Genomic DNA, 21,713 nt, shown 5'->3' on the forward strand with positions numbered 1-21,713 from the left:
CAGATAGACCCTAGTTAAAAACTAAAAAAATAAAAAAATAATTAAAAAAAAGTATGAAACCTTGAGAGGAAGACTTGTGAAATCATGGAAAGAGTTGAACTTCATCTCTTTAACCTCTTCGAGAATGCATTTGACGGTGAGGTTCTCCATTTTTACTTCTACACCATCTCAAGTGTATATGAAAAATTTTTTAGAGGGAAGGGAGTTTGGAGTTTGGGATTTGAAGTTTGTGAAATTGTGATCATTAGACAGTAATTAGAGGAGAATGAAAAATTGTAATGAATGGCAAGAATATGGTTCAAGATGAAAATATCAATGGCGTTCTATGTCCATAATTATAGACATAAAAATCTTTCACTCTTTTCACTAGGATTTCAAAAGGAGACTATCAGAGCACAAGCATAAATCAAACCATAATAAGTCAGAAACAAAAGATCATCCCACTTAAAAGAACAAATCCCAAGAAACTAAATGACAATTCATACATTTTATTACTTTTTTGTTAGTTGCATTCATACCATCTAGAATAAGTTAATTTGATAAGTCACAAATTCTGTTAGTATATGAATTATTTTTTGAAGATTTGAAAAATTGCATGATGATTCATTAAGCTATGCATATGATAGTATAGGAGCACATGTATATATATTGTACACACTTATTCAAATGATAAGCAAGAAATACACCAACAACTTTGCCTCAGCTTCTTCTTACCTATTTTTATTGTTTATCCTCTGATACCCACCATTTGTTATGGCTAAAACTTCAAATCTAAACAAGAAATCTTCTTCCTCTCCTTCTTCCGTCATAGACAAAATTTTTATCAATATTGCTATAGACACCACTAACCCATACTATATACATCCAAGTGAGAATCCCACTTCTATCCTTGTGATTCCAGTTCTAATTGGAAATAACTATCATTCTTGGAGCCGTTCTTTTTAAATGGTTGTCATATCTAAGAACAAAATTGTTTTTCTTGCCATTTCTATTCCTCTCCCATCTCCGGATGACTCCCGAATTTCAATTTGGGAAAGATGCAACAACTTTATTCTTTCATAGCTCTTCCACTATTTGTCTCCCTTAATCACCTATAGTATCATCTAGGGGTATTCAAATTCAAGCCTATCTAAATTAAATTGCTTATCCAATCCAATCCAAATCGAAAATCGATTAAAACCACACTGATTTGGATTTGATTGGATTCTATTTTTTTCCAAACTGTTGGATCGGATCGGATTTCGGATCTACTTTTTATAACCGATTCAATCCAATCCAAACCACACAATGTGCTATAATATTATTATTTTATTATTATATTTACAATTATACTTATAACATGTTCAATTTGTTATACAATTTTTATATTATTCATGTATTATTATTATTTAATAAATATTTTATTTTCAAAATATTATTTATTTATTTATTTTAACTAACCTATAATTTTATTTCTATTATTATGTTATCATTGGCTTTTTAAGATATTATTGAGACTTGTTATGTCATTATTGATTATTTAAAATTTGATGTTGAGACTTGTTATATGTATTTAATTTTTTAAATTTATAAAACCGCAAATCCAATCCAATTCAAACCGCTTGAAATTGGATTTGATCGGATCGGATTTTTTTTAAATCATCCAATCCAAACCGCACCACAAGTAAAATTAGTGTTCGGATCGGATGAGTTTTTGACTCAAAACCAATCCAAACCGCATCGTGAACACTCCTAGTGTCATCTACTTATCTTCTGCCTCTGCCATTTGGTCAAACCTTCGGGAACGCCTGATCAGACCTTCAGGAATGCTTTTCATAGTCTGATTTCCTTAAAATTACAAAACTTCAAGGAGAAATCTATGGTTTGAAACAAAAAACTCTTTTAGCCACTGAGTTTTACACATCTTTAAAGTCTCTTTGGAAAGAATTGGAAAACTCAAGACCTCTACCTGCTTGCATTTGTCTAGCCAAAACACACAAATTCCAAGATTTTATCATTAGGTTTCTTAAGGGCCTTCATGAGTGTTTTTCAGTGGTTCGCTCCCAAATCCTTCTACTCGATCCTCTTTCTCCTGTCAACAGAGTCTTTGCCATTGTCATTCAGCATGAATGACAACTGTAGTTGGCCTTGGGACTACTCAACGAGCAGCTCACACTCACCGCCGCCGTTGATACTAGCTATGCCTCCATGGAACGCGGATGAAGCTCTCTTTCCTCTAGTTTGAGTCGTGGCAGCACCTCCTACTCTAAAGTATGTACTCATTGTGGCCGAACCGTATACACAGTGGAGGTATGTTATGGAAAGCATGGGTATCCACCTGGACATTCGTGTTGTCCTAGTCGTCCTCGTCAACTTGGTAGCGGTAATGGCTTCTTCAACAATGCAATATCTACACCTCTCTCCTATGCCCTAGTGAATGAAGAAAGGGCACCAATAAAGACTTCAACAGATCACAATTGGGCCTCACTCCAGCCTAGCATAGCTTCCTCTTAGTTCTTCTTTAATGGGTTGAGACTCAAGACTTAGCTTGCAATGATAACTTTTCACTTCTTTTCAAATTGTATTTCTTTCTAGTCCAAGTTTGAGTACACACTTACTTTGTTCTTCATATTGTTTTTCTGTTTTGAACAATGTTTCATCTAATTTCAATTCTAATAAGGCTTGGGTCATTGACTCAAGAGCCACTGATCACATTACTTTCAATTTATCATGATTTTCATCATATTATTCTATTAAACCCATCATTGTTTACATGCTTAATGATTCACATATTATTGCTCATTACACAAGGGTGGTCAAATTTTATTTTTCATTATTTATTCATGATGTTCCTTACCTACCATATTTTAATTTCAATTTAATTCGATTTCTAAAATTACACACAAACTTCATTGTGAACTTACCTTTTCTCATCAATTTTGCACATTACAAGAACCCAACAACTTGAAGATAATTGGTTTGAGTAAAATGAGAGAAGGGTTATATATTCTTGAATATGTTTTAGATAATGGTCCATCTTCTACGTTTCACAAAATAAACTCCATACAAACTTCGCTTATCACACCTAATTTGTGACATTTTTGTTTAAGACATCTTTTTGGACAACGGCTTAATATTTTACATTAGCAGTTTCCTTTTATTTCCTCACATCATATAGAAACTTGTGACGTATGTCATATTTCAAAGCAAAAAAAATTGTCATTTTCTTGAAGCTTTAATAGAGCTAGTATGATTTTGAGTTATTGCATTTAGACATCATTTCATTTGGGTGATTTTGCTAAACACAAAAAGTGAATTTTCACAGCATGTTAAAATTTTTGTTGTCTTGGTTGAAACACAATTTAATTCAAAAGTTAAAAGCATAGTTCAGACAATAGTCTAGAATTTACCTTACATGATTTCTTTTCTTTTAGAAGTATAATTCAACAACTTAGTTGCGTTAAGACTCCCCAACAAAATGGACGATTCAAACATAAACATCTACATATTTTAATGTTGCTAGAACCCTTATATTTCAATTAAATAATTCTCCTTATTTTTTGGTCATATGCCATTAGTCATGCAGTTTAATTAATAAACAGGTACCTTTTTTAATTTTAAATTCTGAAACACCCTATAAAATTTTATTTAATGAAATCCCAAATTATGAAGAAATAAAAGTTTTTAGTTGTTTATATTTTGTATTTACCTTAATTTCACAACGTTCCAAATATGATCCAAGAGCTTCTAAAGCTATTTTTTTTGTAAATTTAAAACTGGAATAAAATGTTTCATTGTCTATTCGTTAGATGATAAAAATATTAAGGTATCTAGAAATATTCTTTTCTATGAAGACATTTTTCTTTCACAGAAAATAGCCACATCCTATATCAGCCCAATAACCCACATGAATCCACAAATTTTTTGCCTAACCATTCCAACATTCAACACCCTTATTTCAATAATCAAAGCCCGCACTTCACACTCCACATCATTACCCGTCGGGCCTCCCTTCCCAACTGACCCGGACCCATCTCTACCATCTAACCGTGTTCTCTCTTCAATCCAACTTCCTCTCACTCTTCGACCCCATCCTCTACATCCATTGAGCTTTCATCATCTTCAACACTACCTTCTACAACATCATCACCATCTACCATTATTCCCACTTCTTCAACACCTCAAACAACAACCACAGTACCTCCACCACATTGACGAAGTTTTCGTCAATCTCATCTCCCACCACATCTATCAGCCTATATATGCTCCTCTCTCATACTCTCAAATCCATCTTTTTCAAAGTGTCGCTACCCACCTTCTTTTGTCCTCTCAATTTTTTCTCTCTTTATTTCACAAAAATTTTATTTTATGATTGCACTCTAATATTGAGCTTAGGTTGTTCAAGGAAGCTAATACAAATCTACACTGGCATGATGCTATGAGGGTAGAACTAGTAATACTTAAATTGAACTAAACGTGGTCTCTTATGGTATGCCCTTTCCAGGTAAAGTCAATTGGTTGCAAATGGGTCTATTGGATCAAGCAATGTCCAGACGGTTTTTCTAGATTGAAGGAGTGAATTTTTTAAAAACTTTTTCTCCTATTGTGAAGCCAGCAACAATTAGAATAGTGCTGGCCTTAACTTTCATTAAACACTGGCCTATTTAGGAGGTTGATATCAATAATGCTTTTTTCCATAGTGATCTAACCGAAGAGTTGTACATGTCTCTAACACCAGGTCTGAATTCGATTCATCCCAATCAGTGTTACAAATTGTAAAAATTCATATATGGCCTACAACAATCTAGCCAAATATGGTATGAAAAGTTATTTATCCTTTTGCTTTTTTGTGGGTATCAACAGACTATCTTTGATTATATCCTTTTCATCAAAATTTTGGATAATAAAATATACATTTTATTGATTTATGAGGATGACATTGTAACTGATGTATGAACATCTTTAATTATTTTAGTTATTATTTCTTTAAATAAAGTTAGTGATTTTCTTATTTTTATTAAGATTCTCACGCTTTTAATCAATGTTTCTTGAAGTTGTTTTGAACTTTGGTATGTGTAGAACACTGTTGAAAATAAGCAAGAATAAGAATGAAAAGAAGCAATCAAGAGAAGCACTAGAATTAAGAAGGAAGAAGAGGCAAACAACACCAAATCAACACCTCTTAGTAGCCAAATGAAGTGCTCATGCATGTAACGCATGGAACTTCACGTCACACTTGCAAGCCAAAAGTCACTTTGACCTCTTCATACTCCAACGAGCATAACTTGAGCTAGAAAGGTCCAAATAACGCGGTTTTAACGGCGTTAGAAAGCTGACATTCAGAGCTTTCCAATGATATATAATAGTCTAGAGTATACATGCGTCTAAGGCAACCAAACTCAAGTCATAAAAAGTACTCCAAGCCTGCCATGAATCTATTGTGTGCAACATGGGAGGTCATGCGTGCAACATGAAGAATTAGACACCTTTGACCTCTTCACACTCCAACAAGAATAACATGAGCTAAAGAGGTTCAAATGACGCAGTTTTAGTGGTGTTAGAAAGCTGACATCCAGAGCTTTTCAACGATATATAATAGTCTATGATGAACATGCGTTTAAGATAGCCAAACTCAAGCCACAAAAAATACTCCAGGGCTGCCATGAGTTCATGTGTGCTACATGGGGAGAGTGTGCGTGCAATGTATGGAACTAGATCCTTCTGACCTCTTCGCACTCCAAAAAGCATAACTTGAGCTATAGAAGTCTAAATGACGCTGTTCTAATGATGTTAGAAAGCTGACATCCAGAGATTTTCAATGATATATAATAATTTATAGTAGACATCCGTCTAACACAGCCAAACTCAAGCCACAAAAAGTACTCCATGGCTGCCACAAGCTATGCATGCAATGTGGAGGATGGTGCATGCAATGTGAAGACTTAAATAGAGGCCATTTGGTGCAAAGGAAAGCCATGCGTTGCACGTGGGGAGAGTGTGCGTGCAATGTGAAGACCAAATAGAGGGCAATTCATCAAGGGACTCCATGCATGCAATGTGGGGAGAGTGTGCGTGCAACATGAAGCATGAAACAGAGGCCAACATTCTCATGTTTAGGCCATGCGTTTCACACATGAAGGGGTGCGTGGCCATTTCCAGGGGCCTTCAATGCTTTACTAATCCTTCCTACTCCTTCACTAATCTCTCTAACTTCAAGTGTTTTGTTGGCCTAAGATTGAAGTTTCAAGTCCATGATTTCAACTAAGTAAAGCACCAAGTTTTGAATTTCAATTACAAGAAAGATCATTAGCTAATTAAGACTCATTAAGACTTAATGAAATTGGATTTGATTTTTTTTAATTAGTTTGAATTCTGAAGTAGTTTTTAGGGTTAGTATAAATAAGAGAGGAGCCACACACGTGAGGGTTTCTTCCTCTTTCGGGCCATTTTACAATTTGAATTATAGGTTTTTCTTTGGATCATGAGTAACTAATCTCCTCGGTTAAGGTTAGGAGCTTTGTTCATCTTTTTATGGATTATTAATCTAAGTGTTTTATTTTATTTGAGGTTTATGCTTTAATCTATTTCATGATTGAGTTTTCGTTCTTCACCCCGAAAAATTTAGAATTGTTGGAAAACATTCTAACTTTATTTTGAATTATAAATATTGATTTGGAAAAAGTAATATTGAAATTAGCTTAAAAACTCTTTATCACTACTTTTTTATTTAACTAGGAATAGTTTCAAAGAGTGTGCGACACTTTGTAAGTTTTAATTGTTTAAGACTAGTTTGGATAAGTGACATATAATTCAACCTAAGGACTATTCTTGAAAGTTATTTGAAATTAAATCAAAATTGTACTTCATCTCTTTTCTTAAATAATTGACTAAACAATTAGCGATTAATTAGGTTAAAGAGAAATTGAACAGCCAAAGAATTAGAATTTGATTATTTATGATTTGTCGTGATTGATCTTTGCATGCCTCTAATAAATGAACACAAGGATTGTTTTCCTAAAGAGTGAATATCTCGGAAACCTTAAGATTCTCATCAATATTATTTTCATTTACTATTTGCTATGTGATGAGCGAATATTTTATACGCTTTTTGGCATTACTTTTATATAGTTTTTAGCATGTTTTATTTAATTTTTATTAAGTTTTCATAGGTTTTAGTGTGAAATTCACCTTTTTTATTCTACTTTGAGTTTGTATATTTCTATGCAATTTCAGGTATTTTCTGGCTGAAATTGAGGAGCTGGAGCAAAAGTCTGATTCAGAGACAGAGAAAGCACTGCAGATGCTGTCTGGATCTGACCTCTTTTCACTCGAAACAGCTTTTTTGGAGCTATAGAAGTCTAAATGGAGCTTTCTTAATGGCTATGGAAAGCTGACTTCCAGAGATTTCCAGCAATGTATAATAGTCCATACTTTACTTCAGAATTGAAGGCTCAAAACTGGCGTCCAACGCCAGCTTCCTACCCCCATTCTAGGCGTCCAGCACCCAAAGAAGGAAACTAGCATCCAAGCACCCAAATAGGACCCCTTAGCCAGTGTTCAATGCCCTAGAAGCCTCCTAGCACGTGGAACTCATCAAAGTTCAACCCAAACACTCACCAAGTGGGCCCTAGAAGTGGATTTTAGCACTAAAAGACTGTTTTACCCTTCTTAATATAATCCCTAGTCATTAGTTCAATGTTTAAAGACTTTTACACCTCTCATTAGAGGGGTGATACACCATATTTACGAATTCCATCATTGTATTTTCTATCAGTATGAGTTTCTAAGCCTCCTAGGTTGAGGGGAGGAGCCCTGCTGAGTTTTATGGATTAATAAAAGTATTACTGTTTCTCTTCAATCCGTATTTGATTTAATTCTAAGATGTATTTTTGTTCTTCAACATGATGAACGGGATGACCCATGACAATCATCTTCGTTCTTCATACTAATATCACGTGCCTGACAACCACCCGTGTTCTTCTTAGATTCGTTTGAATACTTAAGCGGAAGGAGTTGAACCGCCAGCTTGACTATACATTTCTTAGACGGCTAATCCTCGACTTCGTTGGGGACTTCTCGAGACACCGGTTCAGCCGAGGTATGGAGAGATTAGGATTTCTGTGGTAGAGGCTAGAACCAAGGCGCGGCATCCTCTGATCCAGAAGATTCGACCTTGTTTGTGACATTTTGAGTAGGATCACCAAAGAGAATGAACTGCAGGAACTTCACCCTCAATCAGAATAGATCCACACTAATCCTGGGTTCAGATCTGGAGGAGTATTGGCGGCTGCTTAAACTAGCGTCAATCACATACAGCCTGCCATAGAAGAAATCATTCACAATTGAAGAAGACAGCAATACTAGAGCTAATCCAGAAGGACAAAGCATCTCCAAGCCTTAACCACCATCTTATCATAGTTTACATGACTTCTGAGTTCTGATTACCCTTTTTCATTCCCTTTATGCTTTTAACCAAATTCAAACCCATAACTCTTTTATCCACCTGACTAAGATCTACAAGATAACCATAGCTTACTTCAAACTGCAATCCTCATGGGATCGACCCTGACTCGTTCAGGTATTACTTGGATGACCCAGTGCACTTGCTGGTACAGATGTACAAGTATGGGGATTCGTGCACCACTATTTCTTTTTCCTCTTTACACGTTTAAATTCTCACCTCTCTGATTTTGTTTTGTCTAATTATAATAGTCAATTAATCATTGTTACTTAGTCCATTAATCCTTGTGGGAACGATAACCTACTCACTATGGTATTACTTGATACGATTCGGTGCACTTGCCGAGTTGTGATTTTAAAAAGCTCCGCATCAAGTTTTTGGTACCGTTGTCGAAGATTAATTGTGATTAACAACTACCACATTAATTGATTCTCTAAATTGGACTTTTTTAATTATTTTTTTCTTTGCTACTCATTGAGATTCCCTTCACTGTGATGTTGAGAATTTCACTTTTTTCTTTGTTTTTTCTATTTTGCATGCAGGACAAAGACAAGGAACCACTTCTCTTTGATCATAAAATTGAAAGAACACTCCACTAATTGAAAAAAATATCTCGAAATCAGAGGGTGTTAGAAGAAATTGATGAGTCAAAAAGCATGGCAAACAATAATAACAATACCAATACTAGGAGGACTCTTGGAAACTTTGTTACCCCCACATGTAATAGTTGTGGAAGTAGCATAGTGAGTCCCACGGTGGAGGCAAATAACTTTAAGTTGAAACCTCAACTCATCTCTTTGGTGTAACAAAATTGTCAATTCAGTGGGAGTCCTCAGAAACATCCTAATTTGTTCATCTCTAACTTCTTACAAATATGTGATACCGTCAAATCCAATGGTGTCGCTGATAAAGCATATCGCCTGATGTTGTTTCCATTCTCTGTAGGGGACAAAGCCAAGCAGTGACTTGAAACTCAACCAAAAAGAGCATTGCAACATGTGATAGTTTGGTCAATAAGTTCTTAACTAAATTTTTTTCATCACAGAGGTTGGCAAAGTTGAGACATGATATCCAAACTTTCACTCAGAAAGATGGAGAATATCTCTATGAAGCTTGAAAAAGGTACAAAAAGATGCTAAGAAAATGTCCCCAAAATATATTTTGTGATTGGGTGCAACCCCAAATTTTTTATAATGGACTCACTCATGCTTCTAGAACCTTATTGGATTTCTTAGTTGGAGGATCCACGCATATGAAGACTACTGAAGAGGCCTTGGAATTGATTAAGATTATGACTAACAATCAGTATTTGTATTCTTTTGAAAGAGCCATGAAGAGAGGTGTAATGGAACTTGATACGATTCGGTACACTTGCTGAGTTGTGATTTTACAAAACTATGCATCAGTAATCACTGGGAATTCCATATATGAAATTGCTAACATTAAAAGGATTTTGGATACAAATTTTAGAATTAAGGATTTAGCTGGGTACCTTAAGTATTTCATAGGAATTGAGATTTCTCATTCTACTAAGGGTATTTCTTTATCACAACATAAATATATTTGGATTTGTTGGATGATTCTAGTCTTTTGGGGGGGCAAAACCGGCCTCAGTGCCAATGGATAGTGATATTTGTTTATATCAGGATGATGGTCCATTGTTCGCTGACCCTTTTCTTTATCAGCGTCTTGTTGGGCGTCCTCTCTACCCCACCACTACTCGACCAGATATTACCTATGCTACTCAGCAACTAAGCCAATTTATGGCTTCAACAACTCAAAACCATTACAATGCTACCCTCCGTGTTCTTCAGTACTAAAAGGAAGTCCAAGAAAAGGTCTTTTATTCTCAAGGAATTCTATAATTCAACTGAAAGGATTGGTGACTCTGATTAGGTTGGATGTCCAGATAGTTGCCACTCTCTCATCAGCTATTGTTTCTTTTTAGGAGACTCTTTGATTAGTTGAAAAAGCAAAAACCAAACTACTGCGACTTGTTCATCTACCGAGGTTAAATATCGTGCTTTGGCAAGTACCACTTGTGAATTTCAATGGATCTTTAACTTGTTGGGCGTTCTTCAAATCACTTGTAACCGACCACTTGTTCTTTATTGTGACAACCAAAGCGCTCTTCACATCGCGGCCAATCCCATTTATCATGAGTGCACTAAATATTTGGAGGTTGATTGTTATGTTGTTCACTAAAAGGCACAAATTGGTGTCCTTAAACTTCTTCCTATCACTTCTTCTAAAAAGTTGGCTGATATTTTAACTAAATCACTATCTCCACAATCCCCACCCATTTCATCTCAATTTACCTAAATTGGAAATTTTAAACATCTTTCATCCTCCAACTTGGGAGAGCACATCAGAGCACAAGCATAAATCAACCCAAAACAAGTCAAAAACAAATGATCAGTCCACTCAAAAGAACAAAGCTCAAGCAACTAAATGACAATTCATACATTTTATTGCTTTTCTGTTAGTTACATTTCATATCATCTTCTAGAATAAGGTAGTTTGATAAGTCACCAAATTTGTTAGCATATGAATAATTTTTTGTAGATTTAGAAGATTTCATGATGATTCACTGAGATGTACATGTGATAATGTTGGAGCACACACACACACACACACACACACACATATATATATATATATATATATATATATATATATATATATATATATATATATATATATATAAACTTATTCAAATGATAAGTAAAAAATATACAATCAATTTTGCTTCAGCTTCTTTTTCCCTATTTTTATTCTTCATCCTCTGTTTTATTAGAGGCAGTGGCAATAGTGGTTGTGGTGGTGGCGACAGTGGCAGTGACCATGGTGGTAGCTAAGGTGAAAAAATATTAGAGTTGTCATAATCGAACCGATAATTGAATTGGTTAAATTACTGATTTATTGGTTTTTTGATTCAACTAATAAGTCATTGATTGAATTAGTTGATTCAATTTTATGTAAATAAAAAATATAAAATAGTCAAAAACTTAAAATTAAAATTTAAAATAAATATATTAAATTTTTTATTATTTTATATTAGTAAATATATGTATTTTAAATTTTATTTTTAAATTTTTTTATTTTTTTTACGTAAAATTGAATTAACTAGTTTAATCAATGACTTACCAATTAAACTAATAAACTAATAAATTAATAATTTGACTGATTTTATTATTAATTTAGTTCTCATGGCTATATTAGTAGTGGTGAAATGCTGAAGATTGAAATGGTGGTGGTAGTTAAGGACTGGATTTGGAGATTGAAATGTGATAAATCCTGATCGAGTTAATTTAAAAAATTCTAATAATTTTTTTATAGTTTTAGTAGTTTTGTACTCACCTTATCTTTAATTATTATAGAGTTAGTTTTATTTTTTTGAGTAAATTTATTAATATTTTAAATATTTATAAGTAAAAAATATTTTTTTTTTAAATTACCATTACCCATTGGATAATTAGCCCTGAATAAATTTCATGTGTAATTATTTCACTTTACTTTGGTTTCTCTGATTTTTTATAGTAGTGATTTTTTTTTTCATTTTTGTGCTCCTCATCACGATTTAATGCTAGAAAATGGATGTGTGTATGCAAAATTAATTAAGGGCCGAAAGGTTCGTTAAGGGCTTGTGGGTTGGGCCAACTGGGCTTATGCATCCTTCAATGAGATATACATGTGATAATGATTCTTTCTTTCCACCAAGTATTTCACGACTAAAAAAGAAATTCACTTGGATTATTTTAAAAGTTAGTTCATTAATTTAATTAAATAGGTATTAAAAATTTAAATTCAATTTTATATATAAAATAATTTATTAAATAATGATAAATTTTTAAATAGAGTTTAATAAATAACAAACTAATTTTTGAGCGACTAAATTAAAAAAAATACTGTGCAAAATAAATTATCAATATTAAAGATTTGTTTGGGTGAACTTTTAAAAAAAAATTTTTTTGAGTTATCTTTTTTTAAAAGATTTTATGAAAAAGTAAAAATAATTTTATATTTAAATATTTCATACAAAAAGATTTTTTTATTTATCAATTATGTTTAGATATAATAATATAAAAGTACTTTTTTTAATTATTTATTATATAAAAAAATCTTTTTTTTTAAAATATCTTTAAAAAAATATAAATTACAACTTCTCAAAAAATATATTTTTTAAAGTTTTTAGTATTTTTATTTTTACTATTTAAAATTTATTAAACACGCTAAAAATTAAAAAAAATATTTTTTATCAAAATAATAGCGGCTAACCACAATGACATATACATGTGATAATGATTCTTTCTTTCCACCAAGTATTTCACGACTAAAAAAGAAATTCACTTGGATTATTTTAAAAGTTAGCTCATTAATTTAATTAAATAGATATTAAAAATTTAAATTCAATTTTATATATATATATATAATAATTTATTAAGTAATGATAAATTTTTAAATAGAGTTTAATAAATAACAAAGAAATTTTTGACCGACTAAATAAAAAAAATATTGTGCAAAATAAACCATGAATATTAAAGACTTATTTAAGTAAAATTCTAAAAAAAAAAAATTTTTTTCGAGTTAAAAATAAGTACTAAGTATTTAAGTGTGCTTGGCTAAGTAGGACTTAAGGTGCATATTGACCCCACAAAAAATAGGATAAGGATGCAATGATGCAAGTTGCTAAATGTTATTGAAATATTATTATGTATATTTTAAAATTTCAATATAATATTGTATTAATTACTTTTTTTCCCTTTTATGGATTATGATAATGTTTCCGTACGAAGACTACTGAGCAATACAAAATGATATTTTGAATTATGAGAGGTACCTCTGTCATTAGCAAAAATGTTCTGCGATGCTAATGGAATGACGAAAGGATTGCAAATTCTCAAAAAGATTTTATAATTTTCATATTGAGTTATAAGTTTAAATATAACTTATTTACTGCTAAACAAACTTAAATATTTAATTTAAATTTGTCTCTCACCCACACTTTCACACACACACACATATATATATTATTTAATTTTAGTATAAAATAATTATATATATATATTAAATTAAATAATGATACATTAATAAAAATAATTATTTTTTATATTAAATACGTGAATAATTATTAAAAAAAAAAAGACCTGATTCAATCAAAATTAAACATATATATTCTCCAAATTAAATTAGACAAATTAAATTTTCACCATCATGGGTGGATTTAATATGCTATAAATTATAATATAAAGTAAAATGTTTTCTCGTAAGTAGAAATGTCCACCTTGTTCATGACATTAATAATGCATGTATGGGTAAAACTTTTTTTTATTAACAAATTGAAAGAAATAGTGACCATCAAACTCTAGTCACCACTCACCACTTACCACTCACCACTCACCACTTATCTTGGTTGCATTCATCAGCATAATTGACTAGTCCCAACTCGTAAGATGGTTAGATCTTCATGGATATGTATGATTTGACCTTGTGATAAATAACGTTCCCACAAAATATTGTATTAAAATGAATAAAGTTGATAGTTAAAATTTCATTTATAATAATATAATTTTTTATTTTTATAAAAATTTAATTTTAATATATTAATCATATAAAAAATTATAAAATTATCCAATTAAATTTATGAATAAATTTATACATCTAAATTATAATTTTAATTAAATTCAACCAAATATTTTAAATGCACGTTTATTGTCGTCGCTTCTTCTTCTTTTAAATCATAACCTTATTTTATATTTTATATTCAATATATATTTTATGTGCTTTTGGTCATTTAGTAGCAATATACTCGTATCAACGAGTCCATACATATCGGTAAGATTTAAATTCCGTTATCATTACTTATCAAAGAAACCAGAAAAACAAAATATCCCCCCGGGGGTATTAAGCACCAGACTTAAAAGAATGAAGCTAAGGTAGGTATAGCGGAAAGATATTTTGGAAAGACTATATATACGTGGCCCTTTCACAGCCAAATGATCTGTAACGAGTTTTTGATATCATTAATCTATTCGTACCTGACAAATTGATAATGATGATTCTCATCCAACTATAATCTAAATAATATAATATTTTATATTTATTTAAAAATTTTAAATTTAAATCTCATTTTTAATTTTAAAAACAAAAAAAAAATTGATAATAACTGTTATGATTTTGAATAAATTCTTTTAATTTTTTAATTATTTAATAAAATATATTTTTATTTTATATTTTTTAATTAAAATAAAAAATACATAAAAAATATTAAATAATAAAAAAATTATATTTTATTTAATAATTAAAAAAATTAAGAGAATTTACTTAGACTATGATCACAGTAAAGGAACCAATGGCATCCTGCAAAAATGCTATGTTAACCTGAAGTCCCACCAAACAAAGACAAGAGATACCGTAATAATTGACTTCAATTTTGTAAATGTATGCACGTATTTCCACTTAGTAATCCATTTCCATGGCCTTCTGTTCCTTATAGAAAAAGTTTATGGGCAACAATTTCATTAAATTTTGATCGGTATATAATTTATGAAAAAGGTGAATAATTTTATGTTATTAGATAAAATTTTATATTATTAAAAATATTATTAATAAATATTTAATAATTATAAATTATAAAAATTATTGATCTCTTAATATTTTTTATTTTTATTTATTATTATAAAAAAATTTTTAATTATTAAAAAAATTAAAAGTATAAAATATAATTTTTAACATTTTATTATTCTTTTTTTATATTTATTTTTAATTTTATTTATAAAATTAATAATAAAAAATTATACTTTATTTTTTTAATTATTAAAAAAATAAATACATTTAAATATATTTAAATATCATTATAAATTTTTGGTGACCAAATATTATTATAATGTATTCAATTTTTTATAATATATATTTTTAAAACAAATTTAAAAAATAATATATTATTATTTAAAATTTTATTAAAATCTATTTAAAAATATTATAGTGTGTCTCTTATAAAATTTTAAAATTTGTCCTATAATAAATTGACTCTTGTGTCCAAGTGCTTTCTAACGTTGCTTACATTGCCAAAAATGGTGAAGCTATTATACCAAATTTATCTCTTATCTTGTCACCAATAATTACATTAAGGATTAACGTCATGATCAAAGATTAAAGCGCTTTATATACACCTATCCACATACTTTCATCTATCCTGAACCAAACTTTTCTTGATTCTTAGAACTTGGAACTATCAATTATAGCTTATGGAGTTGGCCAAGCTTCTAGCCATGCCAGCACTTTTAGCACTCCTCCTCCTCTATCTTCATTTCATGAGAAGGAAGATTCGGAATGGGCCTCCAGGAAGCTCAGGATGGCCAATTGTTGGAGAAACCTTCAAGTTTATCAGCGCGGCTCGTGAGGGAACCCTGGTGAGGTTCATACAAGAGAGAATGGAGAGGTATGATTCAAGGGTGTTCAAGACTTCGTTTCTTGGAGATCCTATGGCAGTGTTTTGCGGCACGGCGGGGAACAAGTTCTTGTTTAGCAATGAGAACAAGAATGTGCAAGTATGGTGGCCAAGCTCTATAAAGAAGCTGTTAAGGTCTTCTTTGGTTAATAAGGTCGGCGATGAAGCAAAGATGACAAGAAGGTTGCTCTTGACCTTTCTCAATCCTGAAATTCTCAGAAATTTCGTGCCTAAAATGGATACCATTGCTCAAATCCACATTAACACTCATTGGCAAGGTAAGAAATTACTCACTTGAGAATGGTACTTAATTAGGACTTTGTTTTTGGTTACGTATTGCAATAAATTTTAATTTTATTAATACACGTTAAATTGTAAAACTTAAAGGGTTATCCTAGCTAACCATGATTTTTTTGAACAATATGAATAACCACCAATTAAATAAAAACATACTATATTTTCAAATTACACAACTAAATTTTAATATTAGAATAACCATTCGTAGACCTAATAAAATGAACATTCAATATATCTATTGTTTATATTGTTTAATATTTTCATTGTCTACCTATATTTTTTCAAACTTAAAAACTTGTAATATTTTTTTACTCTAATTAAACTACAAAAATTATAGGAACACATGAAAAATTAACTATAAAATCATTTATTATATATTGTATATAAATATATATATATATATATTGTTTAATTTATTTTCGAAACATATTTTATATTTCTATGTATATTCCATTCGAATAGCTAATACAATGAACTATTTTTTAATGACCAATTCTATTGTGCCTATTAATTGTTATCTAATTTTTGCTTAACTTACCTTTTTGTAAGTTTTATTTTTTTTAAATAATTTATTTTTATATCTTTTAAATTAAATATTAATTTTTATTTTTTTTTTAAGTAAATAAACACCACTCTTTAACCACTGTAGCATTCACCTTCTTTTTTAATATATAGGAAAGGAACAGGTGGTTGTTCATTCTACTGTGCAGAAATACACTTATGCTTTGGCCTGTTCCTTGTTTCTGAGCATTGAAGATCCTCTCCACGATTCAAAGTTTTCGTCGAGATTTCACCGATTCTTAAAAGGCTTGGTTGGCTTCACCATCAACTTGCCCGGAACAAGATTTCACCAAGCAATGAAAGCTGCCAACGAAATAAGGGAAGAGATAAAAAAGATCATAAAGCAAAGAAAAGTGGATTTGGAAGAGAAAAGAGCGTCACCAAGCCAAGACATTCTCTCACATTTGCTTGCAACACCCGACTCCAATGGAAGGTTCCTAACTGAAATCGAGATCATGGATAACATACTCCTCCTCCTTTTCGCCGGCCACGATACTTCTAGATCCACTCTGTCATCTCTCATGAGGTACCTGGCGCAGCTTCCTCATGTTTATAACAAGGTTTTGGCAGGTTCGCAATGAAATCCTTAAGTCCAGGTTCGGATAATTTTGCCTATGATAATTTGGATCAGAATGAATGATGATGGAGTTTGTTGTAACTGTGACTTGCAGAACAAGTTGAAATTAGCAGAGCAAAAGGGGAAGGGGAATCCCTGCAATGGGAGGATGTTCAGAAAATGAAGTATTCTTGGAATGTTGCATCTGAAGTCTTGAGACTATCGCCACCGGTCACCGGTGCTTACAGAGAAGCCTTAAAGGATTTTAGCTATGCTGACTATACCATTGGTAAGGGCTGGAAGGTATGTCCGCTAATATGAATGGTTATATATTTAACACACTTATCAAGATTTTAAAGTATGTATTAATGGTATTTTTTGTTTTGCCAGTTGCATTGGACAACCTGCTCTTCACACGTGGATCCCAGGCTCTTCACGAATCCCGAGGCTTTTGACGCGTCGAGGTTTGAAGGGGCAGGCCCTGCGCCGTATTCGTATGTTCCGTTTGGTGGAGGGCCTAGAATGTGTTTGGGGCTAGAGTTTGCAAGGCTAGAGATACTTGTGTTCATGCATCATATTGTGAAACAGTTCAAATGGGATTTGGTTAATCCTAATGAGAAGTTCAAGTATGATCCCATGCTTGAACCTGTAAATGGACTTCCGGTTCTGCTTCATCCTCACCATTGATTAATACATTATTAGAAGCTTTCTTTTGAAATTTGTATAACATTATGATATAGATTTGATTTTGGTAGTGTTTAAAGGGTTATAATGTCATTTGCTCCTTTTAAAAAATGATTATTTTGGAGATTGAGCCATTTGCGTGCCAAAAGTGGTTTACTATGTTATTAAATTGTTATCAGTTAGGTTGTTTATACTATCATAGTGGGTTTATGCTCGGTATAATTCCCCCAAAAAAAAAAAAGAATATTAAATTATCATAGTTGGATGGAATGACGCTCATGTTGCCATCACTTGCAATTAAGATTAATATTAAATGAAGTCAAAAGTTTGTGAGTGTGACACTAACCTCTCAAGTCTCAACCATAACATGATGAGTTAGATCATTCACACATACATCTGTTTATGGAATTTGGATGCTCAAATAACAAGATTCATAGAGTTTAGAACATAAAGCTACTACTAAAATGGAAGTGGCCAAGTTTCTAGCCTTGCCAACAATTTTGGCACTCTTTGTCCTTTGTCTTCATTTCATCTCAAAACTTGTGAAACTGAGAAAGGATCCAAGCGTGAATCTTCCTCCTGGAAACTTAGGATGGCCTATTGTTGGAGAAACCTTCGAGTTCATGCTCGCGGCTCGGGGTGGAACCGTGGTAAGGTTCATAAAAGATAGAATGGAGAAACATGATTGCAGGGTGTTCAAAACTTCATTTCTTGGAGATCCTATGGCAGTGTTCTGCGGCCCGGCCGGGAACAAGTTCCTGTTCAGCAATGAGAATAAGATTGTGCAAGTGTGGTGGCCAAGCTCCATAAGGAAGCTGTTAAGAACATCTCTTATTAGTAAGGTTGGTGAAGAAGCAAAGATGACTAGAAGGTTGCTATTGAGCTTTCTTAGTGCTGAAGTGCTCAGAAATTACTTGCCAAAAATGGATATCATTGCTCAAAACCATATCAAAACTCATTGGCAAGGTAAGGAATGTATGTATTTGTGTTTGCTAAGTAAGGAGTTCCTTTTCCATTTTATTCAAACAAGTACTAACTCGCTGCTGCCGAATCTTTACAGTTGTATTAGTTCATACACAATAGATTAATCAATATTTTGCTTATTAAACTTGGGATAAATTTCACCGAATTTATCCTTAAATTTATAATTCGATGATCAAGAAAACCTTAGCCAAGAATAGAAAGTATGAATTGACCACTGCATAATAAGGTTGCTTTTTTTTCTTTGGTTAGCACTATCAGATAGGCACAAAAGCTTCTTATGCAGAAGGTAGCAACTTTTCTTTTTCTTTTTTTTTCTCTCAATTCTAAATAATTTTACCCTTTCTACTATTTTCAAATGTTGAAGGAAAAGAGCAGGTGATTATCTATTCCACAGTGCAGCTATACACATATTCCTTGGCTTGTTGCTTGTTCCTAAGCATTGAAGATCCAATTCATGTATCAGAATTTTCATCAAAACTTGATGACTTCCTGAAAGGCTTGCTTGGCTTCCCAATCAACCTGCCTGGAACGAAATTTCGTCGATCGATGAAAGCCGCAGACGAAATAACCACAGAAGTGAAGATGATGATATTGAAAAGGAAACTTGAATTGCAAGAAAAGAATGTGTCACCTACACAAGACCTTCTTTCGCATTTGCTTGTCACACCTGATTCCAATGGAAGATTCATGACTGAAACGGAGATTAGTGACAACATGCTACTGCTTCTTTTCGCTGGCCACGACACTTCTCGGTCGGCTTTATCATCTATCATGAAGTATCTTGGGGCCATGCCTCAAGTTTATGAACAAGTTTTGAAAGGTTTGCAACAACATCCTTCAACATGTTTTCAATTTTCCAACTTGTTCTTACATTCTAACCAAGCACACTGATATCAAAGTCTTGTCATCATGACAGAACAAGTCGAAATAAGCAGACAGAAAGAGGCAGGGGAGTTGTTGCAATGGGAGGATATTCAGAAAATGAAGTATTCTTGGAATGTTGCATCTGAAGTCATGAGGCTGTTACCACCTGTTGCGGGTACTTACAGAGTAGCAATAAAGGATTTTAACTATGCTGGCTATACCATTCCCAAGGGCTGGAAGGTATGTTCCAAACCCTTCATTTGTCTGTTGTAAGATAGAAACTCAGGTGTAGTTAACTTAGTGTGAACCGTTATATAAATAATTTAGTCAAACTTGTCAAATTATTTAACGACTCTCAACAAGTGTTTTATTTAAGTTTTGAATTGTACATGGTTCTTATTGGCAGTTGCGCTGGCTCCCTGGCTCGACACACATGGATCCGGCTTATTTTCCGAATCCGGAAGCTTTTGATGCATCAAGATTTGAGGGAGAAGGTCCTACGGCCTATTCATATGTTCCATTTGGAGGAGGGCCTAGAATGTGTCTGGGACTAGAGTTTGCAAGGATAGAGATACTTGTGTTCATGCATCACATTGTGAAATGGTTCAAATGGGATTTGGTGAATTCTGATGAGAAGTTTAAGTATGATTCCTTGCTTGAGCCAGTCAATGGACTTCCAATTCGGCTTCACCCTCATACTATTATTGATTCAAATCAGAGGCTATAGTCAATTTTATAAGCTTTCTTCTAAGTTTGTCATGTTTTCAAATTTCAAGAGAACTTTGATTAATTGGATAATGTAATCATTGTTCGTTGTTCATATAATTATAATTGCTTATGTATGCTTATGGAGACGGTCGAGAGATTCAATACTTTTAAGTTACTGAACTATATTCGGATGAAGAAGAAAACTCTTCGATTCAGAAGGGTAAGATGCTTATAATATTAAAATAAAATAATTATAAAGAATCAATTTTTAATATTTCATTATTAATTAATACTTTTTATTATAAAATTATTTTGTTAATTTCAAAATTTCTAAAAATTTAGGATTTAATATTTAAAATTTAAAATATAAATATAATTTTTAAAAATTAATTAATATTACAATAAAGTTTAACATTTAAGTTATTTAACCAACTAAATTCAACCAAGTTGCTATAATCTAATTCACTTTCATGCTCTACTACTTCTAACAAATTTTTTACTTAAGGTGCGAATATATATAACTGCATTCTCTTTATTCTCTGTGGTCTCTTCATTCTCTGTGTTCTCTTCATCGTCGTCTTCTTCTTCTCTTCTTTTTTTTCTAATCTTTTTCTTTCATTATCGTCGTCGTCACTACCACCACTTCCATCTCCTTCTCCTCTTTCTTTTTTCATTTGAATTTCTTTGATCTCCTCCTTTCTTTTCTTCCTTCTCCTGCTCCTCCTCCATCATCATTATTATCATCATCATCGTCGTCTTCTTCTTCTTATATGTATAACAGAAAAAAGAAATAAATAAATAAAGAAAAAAAGAAGAAGAAAAAAATGCAGCATTAAAAAAGATATTTTTGTACTTTTGTAGCAAAATTTCGGTGTAAAAACTAAGAAATTTATGTATTATTATTAAGAAATTTTGGTGTATTTGTATTCTAATAAGTTCTACATAATTCAAAAATTTTTCTCTTCCTCCTCCTCATCTTGTGTTATTTTTTCTTCTTGTTCTTTTTCATCATCATCTTTTTTTTCTTATTCATCTTTTCCTTCTTGTTTTACCTTCTCAAGTTTCTTCTTATTTTACTCTATTAATAAGAATAAAAACAAAAAAAAATCATATAATATTGCAAAATTACTAGGAAGAGAATGAACTTACGTTCATTCAACTAAAAGAAA

General features: G+C 31.9%; 2 protein-coding genes across 3 annotated transcripts; both read left to right on the forward strand.

Moving 5' to 3' along the window:
• Nucleotides 1-15,427: 15,427 nt before the first annotated feature.
• Nucleotides 15,428-18,136, forward strand: LOC112791280 (beta-amyrin 28-monooxygenase). Of its 2 annotated transcripts, none has more exons than XM_025834050.3 (4): nt 15,428-16,168; nt 16,863-17,318; nt 17,420-17,607; nt 17,695-18,136. In XM_025834050.3, exons 1-4 carry the CDS (start codon nt 15,688-15,690, stop codon nt 17,989-17,991), a joined length of 1,422 nt encoding a protein of 473 aa, XP_025689835.1. In that variant the 5' UTR covers nt 15,428-15,687; the 3' UTR covers nt 17,992-18,136. The 2 variants fall into 2 exon arrangements, with proteins under 2 accessions (XP_025689835.1, XP_025689836.1); XM_025834051.3 differs by having other exon boundaries at nt 15,440-16,168; nt 17,420-17,593.
• A 190-nt stretch (nt 18,137-18,326) lies between these two features.
• Nucleotides 18,327-20,688, forward strand: LOC112791279 (beta-amyrin 28-monooxygenase). Its single transcript, XM_025834049.3, has 4 exons — nt 18,327-18,954; nt 19,337-19,792; nt 19,889-20,076; nt 20,243-20,688. Exons 1-4 carry the CDS (start codon nt 18,453-18,455, stop codon nt 20,561-20,563), a joined length of 1,467 nt encoding a protein of 488 aa, XP_025689834.1. The 5' UTR covers nt 18,327-18,452; the 3' UTR covers nt 20,564-20,688.
• Nucleotides 20,689-21,713: the final 1,025 nt, after the last annotated feature.

Source organism: Arachis hypogaea, chromosome 3 (assembly GCF_003086295.3).
Source record: "Arachis hypogaea cultivar Tifrunner chromosome 3, arahy.Tifrunner.gnm2.J5K5, whole genome shotgun sequence".
NCBI classification, from domain to species: Eukaryota; Viridiplantae; Streptophyta; class Magnoliopsida; order Fabales; family Fabaceae; genus Arachis; species Arachis hypogaea.